At 42.1% G+C, this 24,160-nt stretch overlaps 1 protein-coding gene across 2 annotated transcripts in view; it reads left to right on the forward strand.

Annotated features, from left to right (window-relative positions):
- Positions 1–3,617: 3,617 nt before the first annotated feature.
- Positions 3,618–24,160, forward strand: part of tmeff2a (transmembrane protein with EGF-like and two follistatin-like domains 2a) — a 116,203-nt gene continuing 95,660 nt past the window's right edge. Inside the window, exons 1-4 of one of the 2 annotated variants that reach the window (XM_078551852.1) lie at positions 3,618–4,096; positions 5,345–5,454; positions 5,603–5,732; positions 6,188–6,214. In XM_078551852.1, the coding sequence (XP_078407978.1) occupies positions 3,940–4,096; positions 5,345–5,454; positions 5,603–5,732; positions 6,188–6,214 (424 nt within the window). In that variant the 5' untranslated portion in view covers positions 3,618–3,939. The remainder of the gene's footprint in view (positions 4,097–5,344; positions 5,455–5,602; positions 5,733–6,187; positions 6,215–24,160) is intronic. The other variant, XM_078551853.1, reaches the window with a different exon arrangement.

Here is a 24,160-nt window from a genome sequence, read left to right on the forward strand (position 1 = left end):
TAGATTAAATGGTGATTCATCTCATTTGTTGTTTATAAAACCTTGCTGTGTGCAAATTGTCTGATTTGTTTGCCTAAGCAACACTTTAAATATAAATCATTTGATGTGAAAGATGGTAGAATATTTGCTAAAAGATCAAAAAACAAAATATCTAGAGATGAATAATATTTCAAGTTAGTCAGTGTGGATTTCTCAAAGGAAGCTCATGTTTAACCAACCTTACTGAATTATTTGAAGAAATACCAGAAAGGGTAGACAAAGACAATCAAGCAGATGAAATGTTCATGGACTTCAAAAGGTCTTCAATAAAGTGCCACATGAAAGGGGATAATGCTGAGAGGTATCACTAATAATGTGGATCCATGCACTAAATTACAAGAAGACATAAATAGGTTTGCAGAATAGGTAATAAATGACAATGAAATTCAATATAGCAAAGTGTTCCTGAAATCTTGGAAAGTTGGTCAAGTTTTCAAATATTAAATTTAAAAATTAAACATTTTAAATTTAAAAAAATTAAAATTTGAAGAATTTTACTTGATTTATCTTTGGAAGGGAAGGAAAAGCATTGCTAAATCTTTCATCATGGGATGAAATGCATTAAACAGAGTCCCTATTAGAACAGGTTGTGCTTGGTCTTTGAATGGAACAAGCTTAAGGAGTCAAAATACACATTCTTGTCCATGTTTTTTGATGTTTTACGCTGATCCTAGTGTTATCCTCTGATGTCTAATTATGTGTCTTCAGGAATTTGCTGTCCCCAATTCCACGTTCTTAAATTTAACTTTTCTCTGTTATCCAGTTCCACGTCCTCTTAATTTACTGTTTCCTGGTATCTACACCCATGTCCTCAGAATTTAACCAGCCAATGTTTATGTCTAATCCTATGTCCTCAAAGTTTACTGTTCACTATTATCTGATCCCTTGTCCTCAGAATTTACTCTCTTTTGGTTTATAATCCTATGTCCTCTGAATTTACTGTCCTCTGTTAGCCAGTTCCATGTGCTCTGAATTTACTGTCCTCTGTTATCCAGTTCCATATCCTCTGAATTAACTGTCCTCTGTTAGCCAGTTCCAAGTCCTCTGAATTTACTGTCCTCTGTTATCCAGTTCCATGACCTCGAATTTACTGTCCCCTGTTATCCAGTTCCATGACCTCTGAATTTACTGTCCCCTGTTATCCAGTTCCATGTCCTCTGAATTTAACGTCCCCTGTTATACAGTTCCATATCCTCTGAATTTAACGTCCCCTGTTATCCAGTTCCATGTCCTCTGAATTTAACGTCCCCTGTTATCCAGTTCCATGTCCTTTGAATTTAACGTCCCCTGTTATCCAGTTCCATGTCCTCTGAATTTAATGTCCCCTGATATCCAGTTCCATGTCCTCTGAATTTACTGTTCACTGTTATCCAGTTCCATGTCCTCTGAATTTGCTGTTCACTGTTATCCAGCTCCATGTCCTCTGAATTTACTGTTCACTGTTATCCAGTTCCTTGTCCTCTGAATTTACTGTTCACTGTTATCTGATCCCATGTCTCCAAAATTTACTGTTGCTTATGTCCAATTCATGTTCTAAGAATATGCTGTCCCCTGGTTTCTCATCCTTTGTTCTCCGAACTAACTGTTCCTGGTCTTTTATCCTTTGTTAACAGTGTAGGTACTGTTTCCTGGTTTCTAATCTTAGGTCTTCACAATTTTGGTACCCAACCCCGTGTACACCTCGGTGACCACAGCGACTACTGGTTTCTAAACCAATTTCCCCAGCTTTCAGCGGTCATTGCGCATAACATACAGTTTCCAGGGTAGCTGGAGAAGATGTAGTGAGATTTCAAGTATTCCTTCCCATCTAGTCCTCTCAGCAGGGAACGGTGAGCACTAATACATTACTCATATGATCTATCGCATTTTAACTCAATCCCTCGGTAGGAGCGAGATGGGATATGCTTTTATTGTATCTAGTCTCTTCACCAGTAAAATGAAAAAAAAATGCATAATCGCATGTAACTTCTGGTAATGCCGCCCCTCTGGAAAGTGTCCAAGCTAAGGCATTCTCTCACATTTCGCTCTTGTAGAATGGAAATCGAGGTGTGATATGATGTTAATCTCTTCAGGTCCTGAATTTTCAACACAGAGAATCGGCCCGATCCGAAGTAATGTCTGAAAATTCGGTTGCAGTGCGACTGGCTATTTGGACGCGCGATCCTTCCTCCCGTCGGCCGGCCAGCAGATGAAAGGAGCTTGGATCTGATGGAGTTTTCCTCATCCTATCCACTCGGCAGTCAGCCAAGCTGAGCTGTACTGCCAGTGGTTGCTGCTAACCTAGTCCGCTAAACTCAGCTAACCTCCCGGGGCTGGGGTCATACGTCGCGGATCCTCGGTGAGAGGAGACAGGGACCGGGCTGAGATGCTGTCGCGGAGCATTGGTGAGAGGAGACGGTGTTGAATGTTGAGCTCTGCCAGCGCCCATCCCCACTCCCCCCACCCGGCTCTGTGTCGAGGCAAACCGAACCGAGCAGAGACCGACCCAGTGATGATGTTGGGATATCTCGAGCGGTAGTATCCCGATCCAAACCGAGCCGAATGCGGCTCCATATTAATCAATCTTCCGTCCTGTCGGTGACTCGATGCTGATATTTGGGGATGAGCTGATTCCAGGCTCCAGGCTGATATTTGGGGATGAGCTGAGCCTGGACTCCAGGCTGATATTTGGGGATGAGCTGATCCCGGGCTCCAGGCTGATATTTGGGGATGAGCTGATTCCAGGCTCCAGGCTGATATTTGGGGATGAGCTGAGCCTGGACTCCAGGTTGATATTTGGGGATGAGCTGATCCCGGGCTCCAGGCTGATATTTGGGGATGAGCTGATCCCGGGCTCCAGGCTGATATTTGGGGATGAGCTGATCCCGGGCTCCAGGTTGATATTTGAGGATGAGCTGATCTCAGGCTCCAGGCTGATATTTGGGGATGAGCTGATTCCAGGCTTCAGGCTGATATTTGGGGATGAGCTGATTCCAGGCTTCAGGCTGATATTTGGGGATGAGCTGATCTCAGGCTCCAGGCTGATATTTGGGGATGAGCTGATTCCAGGCTTCAGGCTGATATTTGGGGATGAGCTGATCCCAGGTCCAGGCTGATATTTGGGGGTGAGCTGAGCCCGGGCTCCAGGCTGATATTTGGGGATGAGCCGATCCCGGGCTCCAGGCTGATATTTGGGGATCAGCTGATCCCAGGTCCAGGCTGATATTGGGGATGAGCTGATCTCGGGCTCTGGACTGATATTGGGGTTGAGCTGATCCCAGGCTTCAGGATGATATTTAGGGTTGAGCTGAGCCCGGACTCCAGGCTGATATTTGGGGATGAGCTGAGCCCAGACTCCAGGCTGATATTTGGGGATGAGCTGATCCCGGGCTCCAGGCTGATATTTGGGGATGAGCTGAGCCCGGGCTCCGTGTGCGCTGATGATTTTTTTTTTGGTCCCTCACAATCTGCCTCAGCCTCTTTTTATCGCTTGCCTGCCTCCCAGCCGCCAATATCCTACCGGGCCAATCAGAGGGGGCTGCCACTGCCCACGTGACAGCGCCGGGCCCCGCCGCTCCAATCAGAGCCGAGGGATGTCTGAGAAAAAGCCGGCGCGCGCCGGGCGGCTCATCAATAACAAGTTTCCGAGCGCGAGAGAGAGAGAGAGAGCACGAGCCGCCCAGAGACAGGCACAGAGCGAGAGAGAGAGAGAGACTGGCTGCAGTAGCGGGAAGCCAGCCCAGCCCGGTCAGCACGAGACAGGCAGAGGGCGGCTGCTGCTGCTGCAGTCCGGGAGCCGCGGCGGACACATGTGGCAGTGTTGCTGCTGCGCCCAGGATGCGTGATGTGCCCTGTGTAAGATGGTGGGGTCGGAGAGCCTGGGATTGAGCCGAGATCCGCGATCCGCCGCCGCCTGTCGTCATGGTGGAGTCCCACCCGCCAGGCTGGCCACTTCTTCATCCACACCGCGCGGGCTTTCTGCTGGCGATGCTGACTCTCTCCACGCTACCTGTTAAACTCTCAGCTTACCCTACCTCCCTGAGTGACTGCCAGACACCCACCGGCTGGAACTGCTCGGGTAAGGCAACAGTCCCAACTGGGACAGGGCGGTGGGGAGGGTAGGGAAGGGTCCCTTTAAACTTCCCGTAGGCAGCTGAATATTGACACTGATGCTGAAAGTTACTCTGTGATTGACTGACTGGGTTGTGATGGATTCGGGTGAAGTATTGCAAAGATGTTGCAGACAGGCAGCTAAAAAAATGCAAACGGAGCGTTTCTGCCCAATGTTCTGATAAGTGCACAACATTTCTCCACTGATGTTCTGAGCATTTTTCGTTTTTTTAAATTAATATTTTAATCTCCAACTGAATTCGATTTGTTTTAGGGATGGTGGGGAAATGTTTCCCGCAGCCTCCACCTTTGCACTGGCCATTTTATATATTGCTGCTGCTCCTCCGTTTTTTTTAAATATGATCCCGGGTGCAAAAACCTTGGGCATTCCCGTCGAAAGCATCCAGACACAAGCCGGCTTTGCTATTCTTCCAGCAGATCTTCAGCGCCCCGCAGAAGCCGGGATATGAAGAGGATGGAGATCTGCATTAGTGAAAGGAAACAAACTGCAGGTTGCAATGCAAAAGGAGTTGTTTCTCTTCTCCCTCTCTCTGTTGAGATTGTTATGTCGCAATCCCACAGAAAACTGGAGCCAAAACAAAAAGAAAGCAAGGGGCTGCCAGCGATGTTGGTCTGCGGGTTCAGACTTGTGATTAACCACATCTCTAGTGGAAAGATTTAGGTCATCAATCTTCGTTAGAAATAGACAATGACAAGCTTTCACCAAAAATCTAGCTTTCTCTATCTTTGTTGCAACTTGGTCATGTCACCTCTAGGTTTCTGGCAATATATGTGTGTGTATATATAGTGTGTGTGCGTATGTATGTGTATATGTATATATTACAAATAGACACCTAATAAGGGCCAAGATAAAGGCTGAGGGAAAGGGGGCAGCGAGTGTAGAGTAGTGAAATATAATTTGAAGAGACAGTGCCGTGTTTCAGTTTAAGCTGCAATCTCGAGCATGAGGTTTGAAAAGGCTGCCATAGAATTTATCTTTGCAACACTCGGCCATCAGAACAAGGCTGTAGATCTGCCCAGTGAGACCCCGGCCATCCAAGAGGGAGCCCACCCCACGCCGACAAACACCCACCTGCGAACCCAGGGACAGAATAAATGGCGAGCCCTTGTCGAAAAGGTTGGCATTTAATTTTCAGCAGCCACTGAAGTTCTGCCAGTACTTTCCTTTCCTCTCTCTCTCTCTTAATATTTCAAGGTTTTGACGACCGAGAACACGACTTGTTTCTTTGCGACATCAATGCGTGTCAGTTTGGTGGGGAGTGTTTGCGGATCGGAGAGACCATAACCTGCGACTGCCAGCTCAAGGTAAGGAACATACATTGCTGTTTTAATAGGGTTCCGTTTAGTCTGGGTGAAATGGGACAGACTGCTGTCTGTTTGTGCTCGGGATGTGTGCAGTGTGGACCTTGCAGAAAGTCTGGCAGATCTTTATGATAATTGTTTCTTTTTTTAGTGCAGCACTGACTATGTGCCTGTGTGCGGCTCCAATGGCCATACCTACCAGAACGAGTGTTACCTGCGACAGGCTGCGTGCAAGCAGCAAAGTGAAATAAAGGTGCTGGGTGAAGGATCCTGTCCCAACGGTATGCATACCACAATATGCATCGTAACGGCGTGAATGTGAGCGTAACACGCGCTTTTAACCTTGTATTTCATCAATTCATAAAATAAATCCGATTATCCGGCGTGATCCAATTTGCAGGAGGTTGTTACATAGGCAGCCTCAGACAACAGCCACTGCTCGTTATCACGTTTCAAAGCTATTATTGAAGCATATTGAACGGAAATGGGAACTGGAAGTACCCTGTACTGGGCACTTAATCACCATTCAACCCACAATAAAAAGTACATTTGGGTGACTTCGAGTTAGTATTTGGTCATTTGCTCATCAGTTTAATTCTCTCAGCATAGACAATAGAATCTATATCTATAGATTTCAGCAATAGACTACAACCAGTGTTAAAATGAAAAAAAAATCCAGTCAGAAAAATCACTGCTATACTATTGTGGCTTCTAATGAGATCTTGTCTCTCTACAGATATGGGATCAGGTTCTGGAGATGGAGGTAAGTGCCTATCGCAAATGTATTTTTAATCTAATCATAGTATTGTGGTTATAGAGGCTGCCATGTCATCTTTAGATGATGCATCTTAGGATATAGGCATCAAGATTTTTCTTCCTCTACAATTTTTCTCCTTTTATTTTCCTGCAGTCGCAGTTTGCTTTCTGGCAGCCTGCTTTAGCTGCAAGGGCTAGACAGTCTTGGCCGCTCTGCAATGCCATGGTTCTGCATAATAGGTGGGCAGGAGTCAGCTTGTAGTGGGGATAGCTGAGTGGCAAAGACTTGTTTCCTTCCCCTCAATCAACCAGTGTTGAGCACCCCTGAGCAAAAGTGGAGCAAACTCCAGTAACAGGCACAACTCTGGAACTTTAACCCTCGGCCATCGAGTTGCGAGGAAGCTGTTTTGCCGCTTGTGCTGCTGTCCAGTAAAAGTGTTATCATTAAGTACATAGATGAAATCATGCACCTACTGAAAAAAGGAAACTAAAATTTCAATTCTAACCACAGAATTGTGTGGCTGAAATATATCCTCTGTATTACAATTATTTTGAAATATGCCAATAACCCTGTGACTTACTGACATTGTAGAATGATACAGCACAGGAGGAGGCAATTCAGCCCATCAAGCTTGTGTTGACTCTTTGGTCGAGCTATCCAATTAATCCCACTCCTTCTGAATGTTTGATCATAATAACCAATATACAAAAAAACTAAATTATTACTCTGAAAAGCAATGCTTCTTTTACATTTCACTGTGCTACATGTAGCAGAAGGCATTTCTAGGCCTTTGGTATTTTGGAGGTCTAAGTTCTGATATAAATCTGTTTGCATTTCATGCACCAAATATGAAATTTAAGCATTTGATTGTGGGGAGATATACATGCATTTGAAGCTGGTAGGACAAGCGAGAAATGAATCTCAAAGTTCAATTATAGAAGTACTTACTAGAAAACATCTACAGACAAATTCTGCTTTTCTCATTCACGTTAAAGGTCAGCGAAGATTGACTCAACCCTTTAGATGAACATTTCATTTATAGTGCAAGCTTCATTATTTAGTTTCTGCGGAATTATGTGGGCCTCACTTTTTTCAGAAAAAGTCGAATAAATATTTTTAATGTTTTACTAACCCAAGAAGGCTGAGGGGGTGACCTGATAGAGGTCTTTAAAGCCATGAAGGGGTTTGATAGAGTAGATTTAGTGAAAACGTTACTGTTTGTCAGGGAATCCAAAATTAGGGGCAGTATTTTACGGCCCCTCTGCCGGCGTGATTTTCTGGTCCCGCCAAAGTCAACGGACCTTTGAACAGCTTGCCACATTTTACAGCCCCGCCCCCGCCGCAACAGGGCTGTAAAATTCCGCCCTAGGAGTCATAAATATAAGATGGTCGCTAGTAACCCCAATAAGGAACTCAGGAGAAACTTCTTTACCCAGAAAGTAGCTAGAATATGGAACTTTCAATGCCATGGAGTCATTAAGGCAGATAGCATAGTTATATTTACGGGGAAGCTAAATAGCACAAGAGCGACAAAGGAACAGTATATTATGCTGATAGGTGAAGTAGGGTGGAAGAAGGCTGGTGTGGAGCATAATGACTAGCATAGACTCGTTAGGCAGTTGTCTCTGCTGTAAATTCTATGTATAAAAAATCATTTTTTGTACAATATTATTTCATTGGCTGAAATTTTATTCTTTCTTACTAGTCACAAAACAAGTTATAATAATGATTCTTTAACATTCTCAAGCAGTCAGTATAAATGTTGGTGGTTAATGATTCAATTGTGAAATAGCTGAATGGCTAGGTGGTAAAGCCCATTGCACAGAGCGAGCTTGGTGTTTTGCATATTAGACAAATGACAGAACTACCTTGGTGAACAGGATAATTCCTTCAACATGACAAGTAGGGTGGTTACATGGAGTTAATTAAAGCATGTATGAACTCAATTCATATTGTGGCTTGCCACAACCATAGCTTAGGGAAGTGCAAAAAAATTGCTTTCTTCAGCCAACCTTTCCCATTTGTATTTTTTTAAATCTGCCAAAATAATGGTGAGGGAGACCATTTGACCCATCTTGGCTCATCCACCCAGAATAAGATGGAGGAAAAACATTCCTCCATCACAGCATCTGTCTCTGGAAGAAAATAAGGTTTTTGGTGGGCTACCCTATCCAGAAGCCACCCAAGTATTAATTACTCATTACGTGAAGAATTTGTTCTAGATATCTGTTCTAAATTTTCATTTTACCAGTTTTCACTTATACTCCCTTGTTTAGATCCTGATCAACACACACTGCTCCTCCTCCGCCCATTGCATTTGATCATACCCTTTATTCGTTTCACTTTGTGAACAAGAAGTTGATGAGAAGGCAGTAGGGTCAGAGCTAAAGGCATGCTTATTTCCCTCCTGAGTCGTCCTTGAAAACAGAACTCAGCAAATCTGCCTTCCAATGAAGGATGTCACAATGAATGAATAGTGCTAAGTAGTCACTTGCCCCCAGACTTCCAGCAGTGAGTGTGATATTGGATGAATAGATGTATGATCTCTAGCTATTGAACAAGGATCAACATTGGTGGCAAAGACGATGTTACCTCTGTAACACAGTTTATTGGCACAATAGTACAAGCTATTCTCATGAAAGCTTCTTCCACCTATGCTATGCTGTCAGGGAACTTAAACAGCCACTTCTTTAATATTCTAACAAATTAGTGGACAGGCGATGGGCTCATTGTGATGTGTGAAGTGGCACAAGAGCAGCCTCACGTCTGTGATAATTTTGTGCCATCACTGAGTCTGCCAATGATGAGGGAATTCAGTTGTGCCGGAAGCTGGGATGGTTCATCTTAAAGCAAAGAAGATAAGTGGAGATGCTCAAAATTGAGGGGTTTTGATATGGTAGATGGGGAGAAACTTTTCCAGTGGCAGGTGGATCAGTAAGGAGAGAACACAGATTAAGATAATTGGCATAAAAGCTAGGGGCAGATGAGAACTTTTTTAAATTCAGTGAGTTTTGATCTGGAATGCAATGTCTGAAATGGTGGGGGAAGCAGACTCATTAGTAATTTTCAAAGAGGAATTGGATATATACTTAAAAGAAAAATCTGCAGAGCTATGAAGGAAAAGTGGGAGAATGGAACTAATTGGCATTACAGGCCAAATTACTTCTTCTGTGCTATCTGATTCTGTGATCTTAAGTGGTTGAAATGATAGTCTCAAACAATGAGAACATAGCAATTCCAGGAATGAAAATTCATTGCACTGATGTAGGCAGATTAGGGTTAATTATAGATAGCAGTATTCCATGCGGCTCAACAGTAGTTGAGTAGCCATGCACAACCTCAGATAAAGAAACGTATTGGTTTATCACTCGTAGGGTGTTACTCCATCATTAGATCACTCCATAAAACACATACTTTCAAACACCAAATAAAATGAATTAATGTAATATGTCTTGCAGTCTGTCATTCCTTGATTGGTGAGAAAATAAACTGTTGGTTGTCCAAAAGTAAAAGAATACAAAATCATGCACTTTATTCCAGGTAATGGCAAATTTGACCAAGAGTTCACTATTCATAGAATAGAATGGAAACAGCACAGAAGAAGGCTGTTTGGCCCATCATACCTGTGCTGGGTCTCTGCAAGAACTAGTCCTAGTTCTCTGCCCTTTCTCCATAGCCCTGCAAATTTACTCTTCAGCTTCTTATCCAATTCCCTTTTGAAAGCCACAACTGAATCTGCCTCCATCATTCTCTCAGGCAGTGCATTCCAGATCCTAACCTTGTGCTGCATAAAGTTTTTCCTCGTGTCCCCTCTGGTTCTTTTGCTATTCACCTGGGACCAGTTTAACTCTATTTATTGTTTAGACACCACATGACGTTGAACACTTCTATGAAATCTCTTCTCTTAAGGAGAACAACCTCAAGTTCTCCAATCTATCTAGTCCCTCACCTTGGAATCATTCTTGTAAATCCTTTCTGTGCCCTCTCTTAAGGCTTCATATCCTACCTAAAATGTGTGCCCAGAATTGCCCAATATTCCAGTTGAGCCAAACCAGTAGTGTTTTATGGAAGTTTACCATAGCTTCCTTGCATTTTTACTCCTATGCCTCTATTTATGAAGCTCAGGATTTTGTATGTCATTTTAATCATTTTCTCAATCTGTCCTGCTGCCTTCAACACTTTGTGCGCAATACTCTCAGGTGTCTCTGATCCTGCATTCCCTTTAGAATTTTATCCTTTAGTTTATATTGTCTCTCTGCATTCTTCCTACTATTATATAACGTTTCATACTTCCCTGCATTAAATTTCATTTGGCACATGTCTGCCCAAGCACCAGCCTATCTGTCCTATTGAATTCCATCACTATCCTCCTCAGAGTTCACAATACTTCCAAGTTTCGTGTAGACTGCAAATTTTGAAATTGTGCCCTGGTCACCAAAGTCTAGGTCATTAATATAGATCAAGAAAAGCTGGGGAGCTTCACTTTATACCTTCCACCAGTCTGAAAAACAACTATTCACCACTCTGTACCCTGTTACTCACTCAGCTTTGTGTCCATAATGCCATTGCTTCTTTTATTCCATGAGCTTCAACTTTGCTGGCAAGCCTATTATGTATCACTTTATGGACTTCCAAAAGTCAATTGATATGGACCTCATCAACCACCTTGCCCTCTCTGTTATCTCCTCAAAATATTCACTCAAGTTAGTTAAACATGAATTTCCTTTAACAAATCCATGTTGGCTTTCCTTAATTAATCCACAATTGCCCAAGTGACTAGTAACTAGTCATTATTGGATTAACTAGTGTTAGTAACTTTGTCCCACCGCTGACTTTAACTGTCTGGCTCATGGTTGCTGGGTTTATCTTTACATCCTTTTTTGAGCAAAGGCATAACATATGCAATTCTTTAGGATTCTGGACTCACTTCTGTATCCAAGGAGGATTGGAAGATTACGGCCAGTGCCTCCACAATTTCCACCCTTGCATTCCTCAGATCCTCAGATGCACCTGATGTTTTATCAGCTTTAAGTAGAGTCAACTTTTCTGAAACCTCCTCTTTATCAACTTTTAGCAAATCTAGTATCTCAACTACCACCTCTTTCACTATGATTTTGGCAACATCTTCCTTCGTAAAAATAAATGAAAAGTATTAATTTGGTACCTGTCTGTGTAGATTCTCTCTTTGCTCCCAAATCAGCCGCACTCCTTCTCTCTTCCTACTCTTTCACAATGTATATGTCTATAAGAGTTTAAGATTTCCTTTTATGTTAGCTATCTCTCCTTGTACTCTCCCTTTTCTTCTCTCTTTTTAATTCACCTCTGAACTTCCTATATTCAGCCTAGTGCCCACTTGTATTATCATATGCCTCCTTTCTTCTGCTTATTCTTACTCTCTATTGCTTTTGTTATCCAATGGGCCCCGGCTTTAGTTGTCCTATCTTTCCTCCTCATGGGCCGCACCTTGTCTGTGCCCAAACCATCTCTTCTACTCACATTTTGTTTTGGTCTTTTCTTTTTCTTTTCACTTTAATTTTCTTGAAATCATTTTAAATAAAAGCAATCCTCAGAGCAGCACTAAAATCATTGAACGATGTAGCATAGAAGGAGATCACTTAGCCTATCGTGCCCGTGCTGACTCTTTGAAAGAGCTGCCCAATTCATCCAATTCCCTGCTCATGTGCCATTATTCTACAAGTTTTTCCTTTTTAAGTGTGTATGCGCATTCCAGATCATAACATGCTGGTTTAATAAAATGACTCTACCTCCCCTCTACTCCCTTTGTTAATTATCTTCAATATGTGTCCTCTGGTTACCAACCCTCCTGCCAATGATATCAGTTTCTCTTCATTTGCCCTCATAATTTTAAACACCTTCGTTAAAATGCCCCTTAAACACCATCTCTGCTGTAACAGGAACAATCACATTATCTCTAGTCTCTCTACATAAATGAAGTCCTTCCTCCCTGGTAGCATTCTGTTGATCTGCATTCTGATAGTCCTTCCTCCCTGGTAGCGTTCTGCATCTTCTCCAAGTCCTGGACATCCTTCTTTATGTGGTGCCCAGAATCCAATTCAACAGTAACCAATGATTTATAAAGACTTAGCATAACTGCTTTGCTTGTGTATTTTATATTTAAAGCTACAGATCAGATCCCAATATGCTTTTAAAATAGTTTTATCAACTTATTCTGCCTCCTTAAGATTTGTGTACGTGAATCCAGGCCTCTTGCAAACCCTTTAAAATTGTACCAATATAAGCTCTCTTCATTCTTCACCCTAGAAGCCATCACTTCACATTTCTCTGCATTAAATTTCATCTGCCATATGTTTTGACCAATTTACAGTCTATCTATGTCCTCCTAAAGTCAGATACTTTTCTCCATTTACATTTACGTTTCCAAGTTTTGTGTCATTTGAAATTGAGCTCTCTGTATTCATGCCCAGGTAATTAATATATATCAAAAAGAGAAGTAGGCCTAATACTGATCCCTAGAGGAAACACCATTCTATATGTTCCTCTAGTCTGAGTCATCTGTTCATCACTACTCTCTGCTTCCCATCTCTTAAACAGTTTCATAATCCACAGTCCCATTGCCCCTTTAATTTCGTGGGCTTCAATTTTGATGAGTCAATTATGTTATACTTTATCAATTACCCTTTTGAAAGTACATATACACATCAACCTTCTACATTATTTCATCGAAGAACTCAATCATGTTTTAGTTTTGACTTGCTTTTAACAAATCTATGTTGTCTGTTATTAATTAACCCATGTTTTCCCAAGTGAAAATTAATTTTATAACAGATTATAAATTTCCCACTGCTGAAGGTTGGTTGACTGGATTGTAGTTTATCTCAAACATGGATGTAACATTTGCAACTCTCTAGCCCTCTGGCACAACTCCCATATCCAAGGAGGATTGTGGCCAGATCCACCATTACTTTCCTCAGCAAGCTAGGATACACCATATCTGGTCCAGGTGTCTTTTCTGCCTTTGAGTATTGACAACCGTTGAAGTTCCTCGTCTACGTCTGTTTTTATCTTATCCAGTTTCTCTACCCCTCCTCTTATACTATGATGTTGACAGCATCACATTTTGTGAAAACAGATACAAAGCACTCATTCAGTACCTGAGCCAAGCTCTCTGTCTCCCCATGAAGGTCTTTAATTGGCCCCAACTTTCCTTTGACCATCCTTCTTTACTCAGTTTAAAAAAGAATTGCTTGTTCCTTTTTGTTATTTATTAATCTATCATTGCACGTTCTCTACCTCTCATTTCCTTTCTTCAGTTCTCTCTCCACTTCCCGTATTTGTGATTCTCGATTATATTATCAACCTGACATCATAAGCCTCCTTGTTAATGCTTCATTTTAATCTCCATTCCTTTAGTCATCCAGGAAGCTCTAGCTTCACATGCCCATCATATTCCCCTCAGGGGACCATGATTAATCTGCACCTGAACTATCTTCTCTTTGAACTATCTTACCACCTACTATCTTACCATTGCTCATTTACTGGGTGAGGCGTTGGCGTATTGGTATTGTCGCTGGACTAGTAATCCATGAGACCCTGGGCAATGCTCTGGAGACCCAGGTTCAAATCCGCCTTGGCAGGTGGTGGAATTTGAATTCAGTGAAAATCTGGAATTAAAAAGTCTAATGATGACCATGAAACCATTGTTGATTGTTGTAAAAACCCACTTGGTTCACTAATGCCCTTCAGGGAAGGAACTCAATCGTCCTTACCTGGTCTTGGCCTACGTGTGCCTACAGACCCACGGTAATGTGGATGACTCTTAAATGGCCTAGCAAGCCACTCAGTTGTATCAAACCGCTAAAAAGTTACAAAAAAGGAATGTAGCCGGATGGTCCACCTGGCATTGACCTAGACACTGGAAACGACAATGGCAATCTCAGTCCTGTCGACCCTGCAAAGTCCTCCTAACTTACATCTGGGGGCTAGTGCCAAAATTGGGAGCAACAGCCTGACATAGTCCTCATATCTTACTGATAATGTCCCAGACACCACCATCAACATCCCTGGGTACATCCTGTCCCACCGACAGGTCAGATCCAGCAGAGGTGGTGGCACAATGGTATATAGTCAGGAGGGAGTAGCCCTGGTAGTCCTCAACATCAACTCCATGAAGTCTCATGGCATCAGGTCAAACATGGGCAAGGAAACCTCCTGCTGATTACCACATACCGCCCACCCTTATCTGATGAATCAGTGCTCCTCCATGTTGAACACCACTTGGGGGAAGCACTGAGAGTGGCAAAGGTGCAGAATGTACTCTGGGTGGGGGACTTCAATGTCTATCAACAAGAGTAGCACCACTACTGACTGAGCTGGCCGAGTCCTAAATGATATAGCTGCTAGACTGGGTCTGCGGCAGGTGGTGAAGGAACCAACAAGAGGGGAAAACATACTTGACCTCAAACTCATCTACTTATCGCAGATGCATCTGTCCATGCCAGTATCAGTAGGAGTGACCACCGCATAGTCGTTGCGGAGACAAAGTCCCGTATTCACATTGAGGATACCCTCCATTGTCTGGTGTGGCACTACCACTGTGCTAAATGGGATAGATTTCAAACAGATCTAGCAGCTCAAGACTAAGCATCCATGAGGAACTGTGGGCCATCAGCAGCAGAAGAATTGTACTCAAACACAATCTGTAATCCCATGGCATGGCATATCCATTCTGCCATTACCACCAAGCCAGGGGATCAACCTTGGTTTAATGAACCGTGCAGGAGGGCATGCCAGGAGCAGCATCAGGCATACCTAAAAATGAGGTGTCAACCTGGTGAAGCTATAATACAGGACTACTTGCATGCCAAACAGGATAAGCAGCAAGTGATAGACAGAGCTAGACGATCCCACAACCAACTGACCAGATCTAAGCTCTGCAGTCCTGCCACACACAGTCATGAATGGTGGTGGACAATTAAACAACTCACTGGAGGAGGAGGGTCCACAAATATCCCCATCCTCAATGATGTAGGAGCCCAGCACATCAGTGCAAAAGATAAGGGTGAAGCATTTGCTACAGTCTTCAGCCAGAAGTGCTGAGTGGGGGAGTCATCTTGGCCTTCCCCAGCATCACAGATGCTAGTCTTCAGCCAATTTGATGCACTCCACGTGATATCAAGAAATGGCTGAAGGCACTGGATACTGCAAAGGCTATGGGCCCTGACAATATTCCGGCAATAGCACTGAAAACTTGTGCTCCAGAACTTGCCGCGCCCCTAGCCAAGCTGGTCCAGTACTGCTACAACATTGGCATCTACCCGGCTATGTGGAAAATTGTCCAGGTATGTCCTGTACACGAAGCAGGACAAATCCAATTTGACCAATTACCTCCCTATCAGTCTTCTCTCGATCATCAGGAAAGTGATGGAAGGGATCATCAACAGTGCTATCAAGCGGCACTTGCTTAGCAATAACCTGCTCATTGACACCTGGTTTTGGTTCCACCAGGGCCTCTCAGCTCCTGACCTCTTTACGGCCTTGGTTTAAACATGAACAAAAGAGCTGAGCTCCCGAGGTGAGGTGAGAGTGACTGCTCTTGTCATCAAGGCCGCATATGACCGAGTGTGGCATCAATGAACCCTAGCAAAACGAGTCAATGGGAGTCAGGGGGAAAACTCTCTGCTGGTTTGAATCGTACCTAGCACAAAGGAAGATGGTTGTGTTGTTGGAGGTCAGTCATCTCAGCCCCAGGTCATCACTGCAGGTGTTCCTCAGGGTAGTGTCCTGGGCCCAACCATCTTCAGCTGCTTCATCAATGACCTTCCTTCCATCATAAGGTCCGAAGTGGGGATGTTCGCTGATGATTGCACAATGTACAGCACCATTCGTAACTCCTCAGATACTGAAGCAGTCCATGCCCAAATCAGCAAGACCTGGACAATATCCAGACTTGGGCTGACAAGTGGCAAGTAACATTCGCGCCACACAAGTGCCATGCAATGACCAGCTCCAACAAGACAAAATCCAACTATTGCCCCTTGATGTTCAATGGCATTACCATCACTAAATCCCCCACTATCAACATTCTGGGGGTTACCATTGACCAGAAACAGAACTGGACTAGCCATATAAATACTGTGGCTACAAGAGCAAGTCAGAGGCTAGGAATCGTGTGACGAGTAACTCACCTGACTCCGCAAAGCCTGTCCACCATCGACAAGGCACATCAGGAGTGTGATGGAATACTCCCCACTTGCCTGGACGAGTGCAGCTCCCACAACACTCAAGAAGCTGGACACCATCCAGGACAAAGCTGCCCACTTGATTGGCACCACCTCAAGAAACATTCACTCCCTCCACCAACAACGCACAGTAGCAGCAGTGTGTACCATCTACAAGATGCACTGCAGGAATTCATCAAGGCTCCTTCCACAGCACCTTCCAAACCCACGACTACTACCATGTAGAAGGACAAGGACAGCAGATAGATGGGAACACCACCACCTGCGAGTTCCCCTCCAAGTCACTCACCATCCTGACTTGGAAATATATCATCATTCCTTCACTGCCTTTGGGTCGAAGTCCTGGAATTCTGTTCCTAACAGCACTGTGGGTGTACCTACACCACATGGACTGCAGTGGTTCAAGAAGGCAACTCACCACCACCTTCTCAAGGGCAACTAGGGATGGGCAATAAATGCTGGCCCAACCAGCGAAGCCCACATCTTGTGGGTGAATTTTTAAAAATCATTCACTGAAATCAGCACTTTTTCAGTTGAATATCTTCACCCCTTTGTTCCTTGTCCCTTTTCATAACAACTCTAAACCTACTGATCATGATCACCTGTAAACAAATTTGAATATGTTACTGTTTTAAAGTGGTGCTGCAGCACTTGCTGCATATGTGTCTTCTTTAAGTTAATGAACAGGAAAATAGGGTTCATGGGCCATATCAGGTATAACAAGAGGTCTGTGATTGTGAATTGATGTTTGAAAAATAGTCATTATTAGGCCACTAAAAAGCAGCAAAGATGTAATGCAAGGAACAAATAATCAGTACAACTGATACCAAATGATTATGTTCCTGATTAGTTATTCCTATAATTGTATTCATTACAACATAAGTGGTCAGGAAGCTCATCAGTCTGGGTTCTGTGAGAAGCATGAACTCCATCATTATGGCCACTTATACAAGTCTGGCTTGCTGCTTGGGAAAATAATGGAGACTAATTTCCACTTGGATTGCATAATTATTTTGCAGATGCTGAATGAGTTAATCTAGTATTGTATCACTGATTCTGCTTGTAGAACATCATGGTTTAATTTTATGTCCAATCAATATGATGATTTCTATTTTTAAAATATTACTTCCGAAAATAAATTGGCATGTTTTTAAATGCAAAGAGAGTGGTAGTAGAGGGAGCAGCAAAGTTCTGGAGCTTGAACATTGTTAAGCTTCTGTATTTCCTGAATCAGCCTGAAGTAACAGTTGTGGAAGTAGATGATGTCACATAAATGGTGGCAGGAGCCACAAAAGATTGCTTTGGTTTTGCCAACATTGAACCTGAAGTAATTTTGACTTGTCCAGTTGTTGATTTTAGAAAGTTTCGAAACTACCTTTGGATCCATTTAAAGGTGACGGAGATTGAGATAGTTGTCATACATATGGAAGCTGATCCTATACTTTCCGATGATTTGTATGATGAGATAAAGGAGGGGACCAAGGTTGAATTCCTGAAGCATACTATCGATAACGATACGGGCATGTGAAGAAAGCCACTGCAGATAATAAAGGAGCTGCTTTTTCCTGTGTGATGAACTAAAAAGATCATGCCAAAGAAGTGGACTGCTGAGGAGAGATGTAGGAGGACAGTGGAATTACCAATGATGTTCAAGGTCAGAAATAGAAGAGGATACAGAGAGACAAAACCAAGGTTTCATCGATAACAGAATGTTTGTGATTTTGACCAGTGCAGTCTTGATTCTGTTGGCAGGGTAGAAGTCAGGTTGGAGAGTGTCAAGGAAGGGATGATGGGAGAGCTGGATGAGTTGCTGCAATGCAACAACACATTTCAGAACTTGAAGAAGTGAAGTTTGAAACAGAGGAAGTGGAGTGAATACTAAATGTAAGCGTGAGCTTCTTGGAGGGGTTGCAAATTGCAGTCTGAAAAAGGAATACACCATGCCAGAGGACAATATATATTCAGTAGCTGTTAAGAGAACGCGTTGAATATGTTCATTGTAATGGATGCACATAGCAAATCAATAGCATATACGTAACACATGAAAATGACAGCAAGACACTTTTTTTCTTAAAAAAATGCTAATAATCGACACCAGCATCACTGTCCAGAATTTACAGTGAACAACCAATCAGACAGTTGCTGACAGATCAATGTAACCCTTACAATTTATTTAGGAATTATCTGAGATTCTTTTAAGCAAAGAACTTAAAAAAAAAAGACAAGGAGCCAATTTAAGCTGCGTTTCTAACAATTTCTATTATATATCAACAATATGCCAATTATGAATTTCCCGTATAAAAACAATCAATTTCTTGAAGCCACATTGGGTTGAAAAAGTTAATTGTTTGTATGCAAAGCTCCGAATCATTTATTTATAAATGCTAACTGCCAATCACTTTGCTGTGGATGTGTGTGTTGGAGAGGAAAAAGTAACATATGCACCTGCGTACAGAAAAAGTAAAGCTATATGATTAAGTTGCTATTGCTATTATGATTAAGTTGTATCTGCAATGACTGATTACTGGAGCCAGTGTGTGCAGAATATACTGATACTCCATAAATGCCTTTATATGTTTCATGAATTGATTTTGCTGTACTGAATGTTGTTGAGGCAAGTGGCACAGAGAAAGTGTCACTTCACCTGTATGAAATGACCTGAAAGGCAAAATTCTGGACTGACTTTTGGCAGCTCTGCATGATTGTCCTGGTCAGAGTGCTTGAGAACATTCTTGATGAGCACACTTAAGCAGATCATTAATTATGTTAATTAATATTCATACTTTAGCTTTGACATTTAATATAGTGTGACAAGGAAAATCTAGGAAGAATCAAACATTGACATTTGAACTTCAGGGTTCCCAGAGGAAAAGTTGTAAATTCCCAATAGAAAGCATACAGAAGACACATCATACTAACTGTAAATAAGTAAACATTTCATACCATTAGCCAGCAGGAAGAAATTACAGAAATAAAGAGAATTAAAGAGCCACTGTCTTGGGATGTTTCTACATTTTAAAGGCATTATACAAATGTAGAAAATGTTTGGAATTTATTTTCGGTGGTGGAGAGCAGCTGGAAGATTCATGGATCATATGTATTACAATGATATCTTGGACAAGTGATGGGTAAGATGAAATTATGCATTTTAATGTACTTGTAGGAAATCCATTGTCTATGACTGTAATGGAGGGGTTAATGTATTCATTTGCCAGTCTCTCACAGCATGATTTCATCATAATGATGACGTGTTTGCAATGTGATTTAGTGTAATGTTTATAAATGAGAAAAAAGGAATATCAAGGACTTCCATAAATGCAATGACCATTTAAAGGCAAATAAATACATATTTTAGATTGTTATAAAAATGAATTTTCTTCAAAATATCTCAGCTAATTTAGCTAGTGACTAACAAAATCCAGGGCTTATGCAACTTGTCAATTAACTTACTATTCAGTTATTTGACTTATTACTTAGCAGAGCTAACCATCAAGTAATTATTTATTAATATCGCCAGTCTCTAAATGTAATTAGATTTGGTGCATTCAATACCACAGTTATAATTTCCTCCGTTGTCATGTAGTTTCCAGAAGCTGAACAACAGTGAATGAAACAAAATGGCAATTTTAAAAGCAACTCCCTTGTTATATTTCAAACTCTGACTGAAAAATCCAATCTTTATAAGGAAGAAGTAATTCAAGATTTGTAGAATATATCTACAATGAATTTTACTTGTTGTTTTGGGCCATATGCTACTTACTGAATTTTCTTAGAAACTCTAAATAATTTTTAGTAGACCATTTGATTTTTATTACTGTCAGATTTGTTATTATTGCTTTCTGTGTATAGTCCATTTGTATATGAAATACTCATACCTATTTATAGTTTACTTTCTTGCCTTGCCAGTCAAACAAGAGTATTGTCAGCTGGATCTAAATGGGTAATGGAATAAAATACTGTAACTGCTAAGATTTCTGTGGCATTCACTACAAAATGTGCAGGCTTTATTCTGCTGTCATTTTGTTTGTGTTCTCTTTAAAACTTTGAATTGGAATAATGATTGTTATTCCTACATAATGGTTATTTCCAATGAAATTTAGGAACAAACTATCATATCTCTGAACACCCCACAAAGCTCAGGACATGTGTGACTGCTTATTTTTTCGTGTTAATTTTGTGGAAAACTAACTTGTCTTTGTGAAATGAGTGCTCACCTCTACAGGTTGAAAATTATATTCTATGGGGGCTAAATTGGATGGACCCCAAAAACGGGAGCAGGGATTTTGATGTGCAATCAACCGTTGATTGCATGCAACATGTCACTCTTATGTTGCTGGAGTATATTTGAATGATCTCTGTGTCCAGCAACACTAAATATGTTGCTCATTGCTGGATGTAGTCAACAGGGGCCAGTAGTTAGCACCACTTAAATCTAGCCTGCACTGCTTAAATCTGTAGCTCGCAAACGTTGAACACATTTTATAATGGGAATCAATTAGGTTTCAAAAATTTGATACATATAGAGAATAAAAGACAATAAAACAATGTTTTTAATAAATATAAAGATGTCCTGCTGTTTAACAAAATAAGAAATATATATTAGTCATACTTACCTTTATTGTAGGGTTCTCCAACAGAATGTGGCTTGGAGGTGAAGTTGGAGAAGGTTTACTTGGAGGTGGAGGGAGTGGGTGAGGTGGCTGATGTAGATGTTGATGTGGCAGTAGATTTAAAAAAATATATATATTTTTGACTGCTTCGCCTTTTGCTTTTCCATTTTGTAAAGTTCTCAGTAAGGAGCAAAAGCAGTGTCAATCACTCTACAAAAGACAATCCCTTTTTCTATGTTTGTCATAGTCCGTCGACTGCTTTTTTAATTCTTCAGCTGATCTTATGAGATCTGCCATCTTGAGTGCAAATTGAGCCTCCTCAGGCTCTTCTTCCTCCTCTTCTTTGCATTCACTTGATTTCATCAGTTCCACCAATTCTTCTGTAGCAAGTTCCGCTTGATGAGACTGAACCAACTTTTCATGTTCATTTGTGGCTAGGTCTTCAAACCTCATCCCCCCACCCCAGCTGCAACTTGTTTTGCCAACTCAACAATCTTGGTTACTTCAACATCACATTAAAGAACCCTATGAAACCATTCACAGCCTCAGGCCAAACTTATTTCCAGTAGGCATTTATGGTCAATCCTCTAACCTCATAGCGCTTGTCTTTAATTATTCCTATTGATATAAGGATGTTGAATTCCTTCCAGCAATCACAAACAGTGGTTGAAGGACTTGTTTCCACAACGTTGAAAATGTGGCTGAAATTTCTACAGGTGTAATAAGCTTTGAAGGTTGCAGTGACCTCCTGGTTCCTTGACTGGATAAGTGAGTCCCCTTCTTCATCACCAGAAGCACAAGAACGAGCGTAAAAGTTAACCTGGCAGTGCAACTACCAGAAACGGTAACACTGGCCCTTATTTTATCTTCAGACTGCCTAATGTGCCTAATTGTAAATTGAATTAATACTGTATTCCATGGCTAATATGAAAGTACTAGTGCAGTTTTTCAGCCTATGTAATATTGTCACTTTTCTCGGATGTTTACTGCTTGGTTCAGATTCAATCATTTTTCAATAATGGTGACTTGAAGACTGCCCAGATACTGTACTGTACTGTAGATCAAATGAATCTGCAGCAACTATGAATGCCCTCGTGCAATGCTCAACTTCTAGTCCAGGAAATACGTTGTAGACATCTTCTGTATCGTTTTTTTTGATATATTCATTTGGGTGCATTTTCTATTTTATCACATTTTCTTCATCTTTTTTCTGTTTTTTTTTCTGTGAAAACCCCAGATAAGTGAACATTGGACCCGCAATCGGTGAAATGGTGTACATAATATTTTGCGCAGATAAGCAAATTAACGAATGGCAAAGACACAAATGGTGGGATTTAACTTCCCTTTAAGAAATAAAGTAATGTTGTGGCTGGAGCAGGTGGTGGGAGCTGACGTTAAAGAGAATCTGATCAGGAAAAGAGCGAGAAGAGTCATAACAGGTGATGACACTTGCCGAAAAAGTGACAATATTAGAAAGGCTGAAAAAAGGCACTAGTGCTACTATATTAGCCAGGCAATACAGTGTTAATTGAATCTACAATTAAGTACATTAGGCAGTTTGAAGATAAAATAAGGGCCAGCGTTATTATTTCTGGTAGTCATACTGCCAGGTTAACTTTTGGGCTCATGTTGTTGCTTCTGGAAGAAGGGGCCTCACTCATCCAGTCAATGAACCAGGAGGTCATTACAACCTTCAAAGCTTATTACACCTGTGGAAATTTCAGTCAGCTCGAAGGTTTGCGATTGCTGCACTGAGGTCTGGGTGAAGGAAGTAGAAAGGAGGACCAATGTCCTGTGGGGGGAGGGGTGAATGGAGGCCTTCCAGATACGTGGTCAAAAGACAGTGGGAGCAGATAACGGTTGAGGTCAATGCTAGAATTAAGCAATGAGGACCTGGATGCAGTGTCGCAAGAATTTCAATGACTTCAAATGTGCGATTAAGGTCATTGAATGCATCTTCAATGCAAAGGACATATCCTACCAATCATGTCAGTAACCACAGCCACTCCTCAATTCCTAAACCTTCATAACTTGCCTGGCAAAATTTCTATCAATCGGGACTCGCACCCAACATTTCATATGCTTTACCTCATCCTCACGCTTAGCAAAATTGCAAACCTCGCATCCACATCTCACTGGCTGCAGTGCCAGCTTCAACCCCCATAAAGGAGATGGCATTTATTGGGGTGGCCTTTGTTGAGGCCATGGCCAGCGGCGGGGCTGAAACTATTGAAGATGACAATATCCCCAAATCAAATCCTCCCTCTCATATCCCACTTCCCCCTCATCACACATTTTCTCCTGATTTTACAAGCTGCAGATGATGTAAGCATGCATCTCTTACTTTCCCCCCACCCTCTCCCCAGCTCCTCATGCTATAACATTATCCTTGTGCCTTTTTCCTTTCAAATAGCTAAGGGATGTAACCTGGCTAGGCAACAGAGAAACAGAAGAGAACGATGACGAAATCACAACCCTGTCACTTGAAATAATTATATTATGTGTACCAGGGTACAGATTGGAGCCAGGTTTAGCACATGCTTAAACACCAGGTATGAATGAGCTGCAGTCAGGACTGTGGGGGAAAGGATTGTACAGGTACCAACTCACCGGAGGGTGAGATCGCACACTGATTGTGATCTTAAGGACTTTTGAGCAGCCTACGGAAGAACACTGATGGTTATGCACAATAAACTCTTATTGCATTGGGAATCCTGTGGTCAAGGTCAAGGTGTATTGAGGAGTCCAACATCAGTGTGGCACACTGCTTCAGGCAGAACCTGGAGGCCTTCTTTTCCAATGTCTTTCTGGGTAGCCAACTCTGTTCACCCAACTATGATGCAGTGTCTGATAACAGATGTCACAGCTTCCATTGCAGGACAAGCAGCAGCCATTCAGTGGGCTGAATATTACAGGAGAATGGATGGTTTCTCCCCCCCAACTGCTAGAAGCAAAATCTGCGTGAAGCCGACCCGCTCCACACGGGCTCACCCCACAGCCATAATGTGCTGCAGGTGGACTAAACAAGAGCTGACTGGGACTTCTTCCTCTCACTGGGGAGGAAGTCCCGCCCTCAGGAGATGCCAGCCATTCTAATTATCCAGCAACTCCATCAGTCCTGG

This window comes from Cetorhinus maximus, chromosome 11, assembly GCF_964194155.1.
Source record: "Cetorhinus maximus chromosome 11, sCetMax3.hap1.1, whole genome shotgun sequence".
Lineage (NCBI taxonomy): Eukaryota > Metazoa > Chordata > Chondrichthyes > Lamniformes > Cetorhinidae > Cetorhinus > Cetorhinus maximus.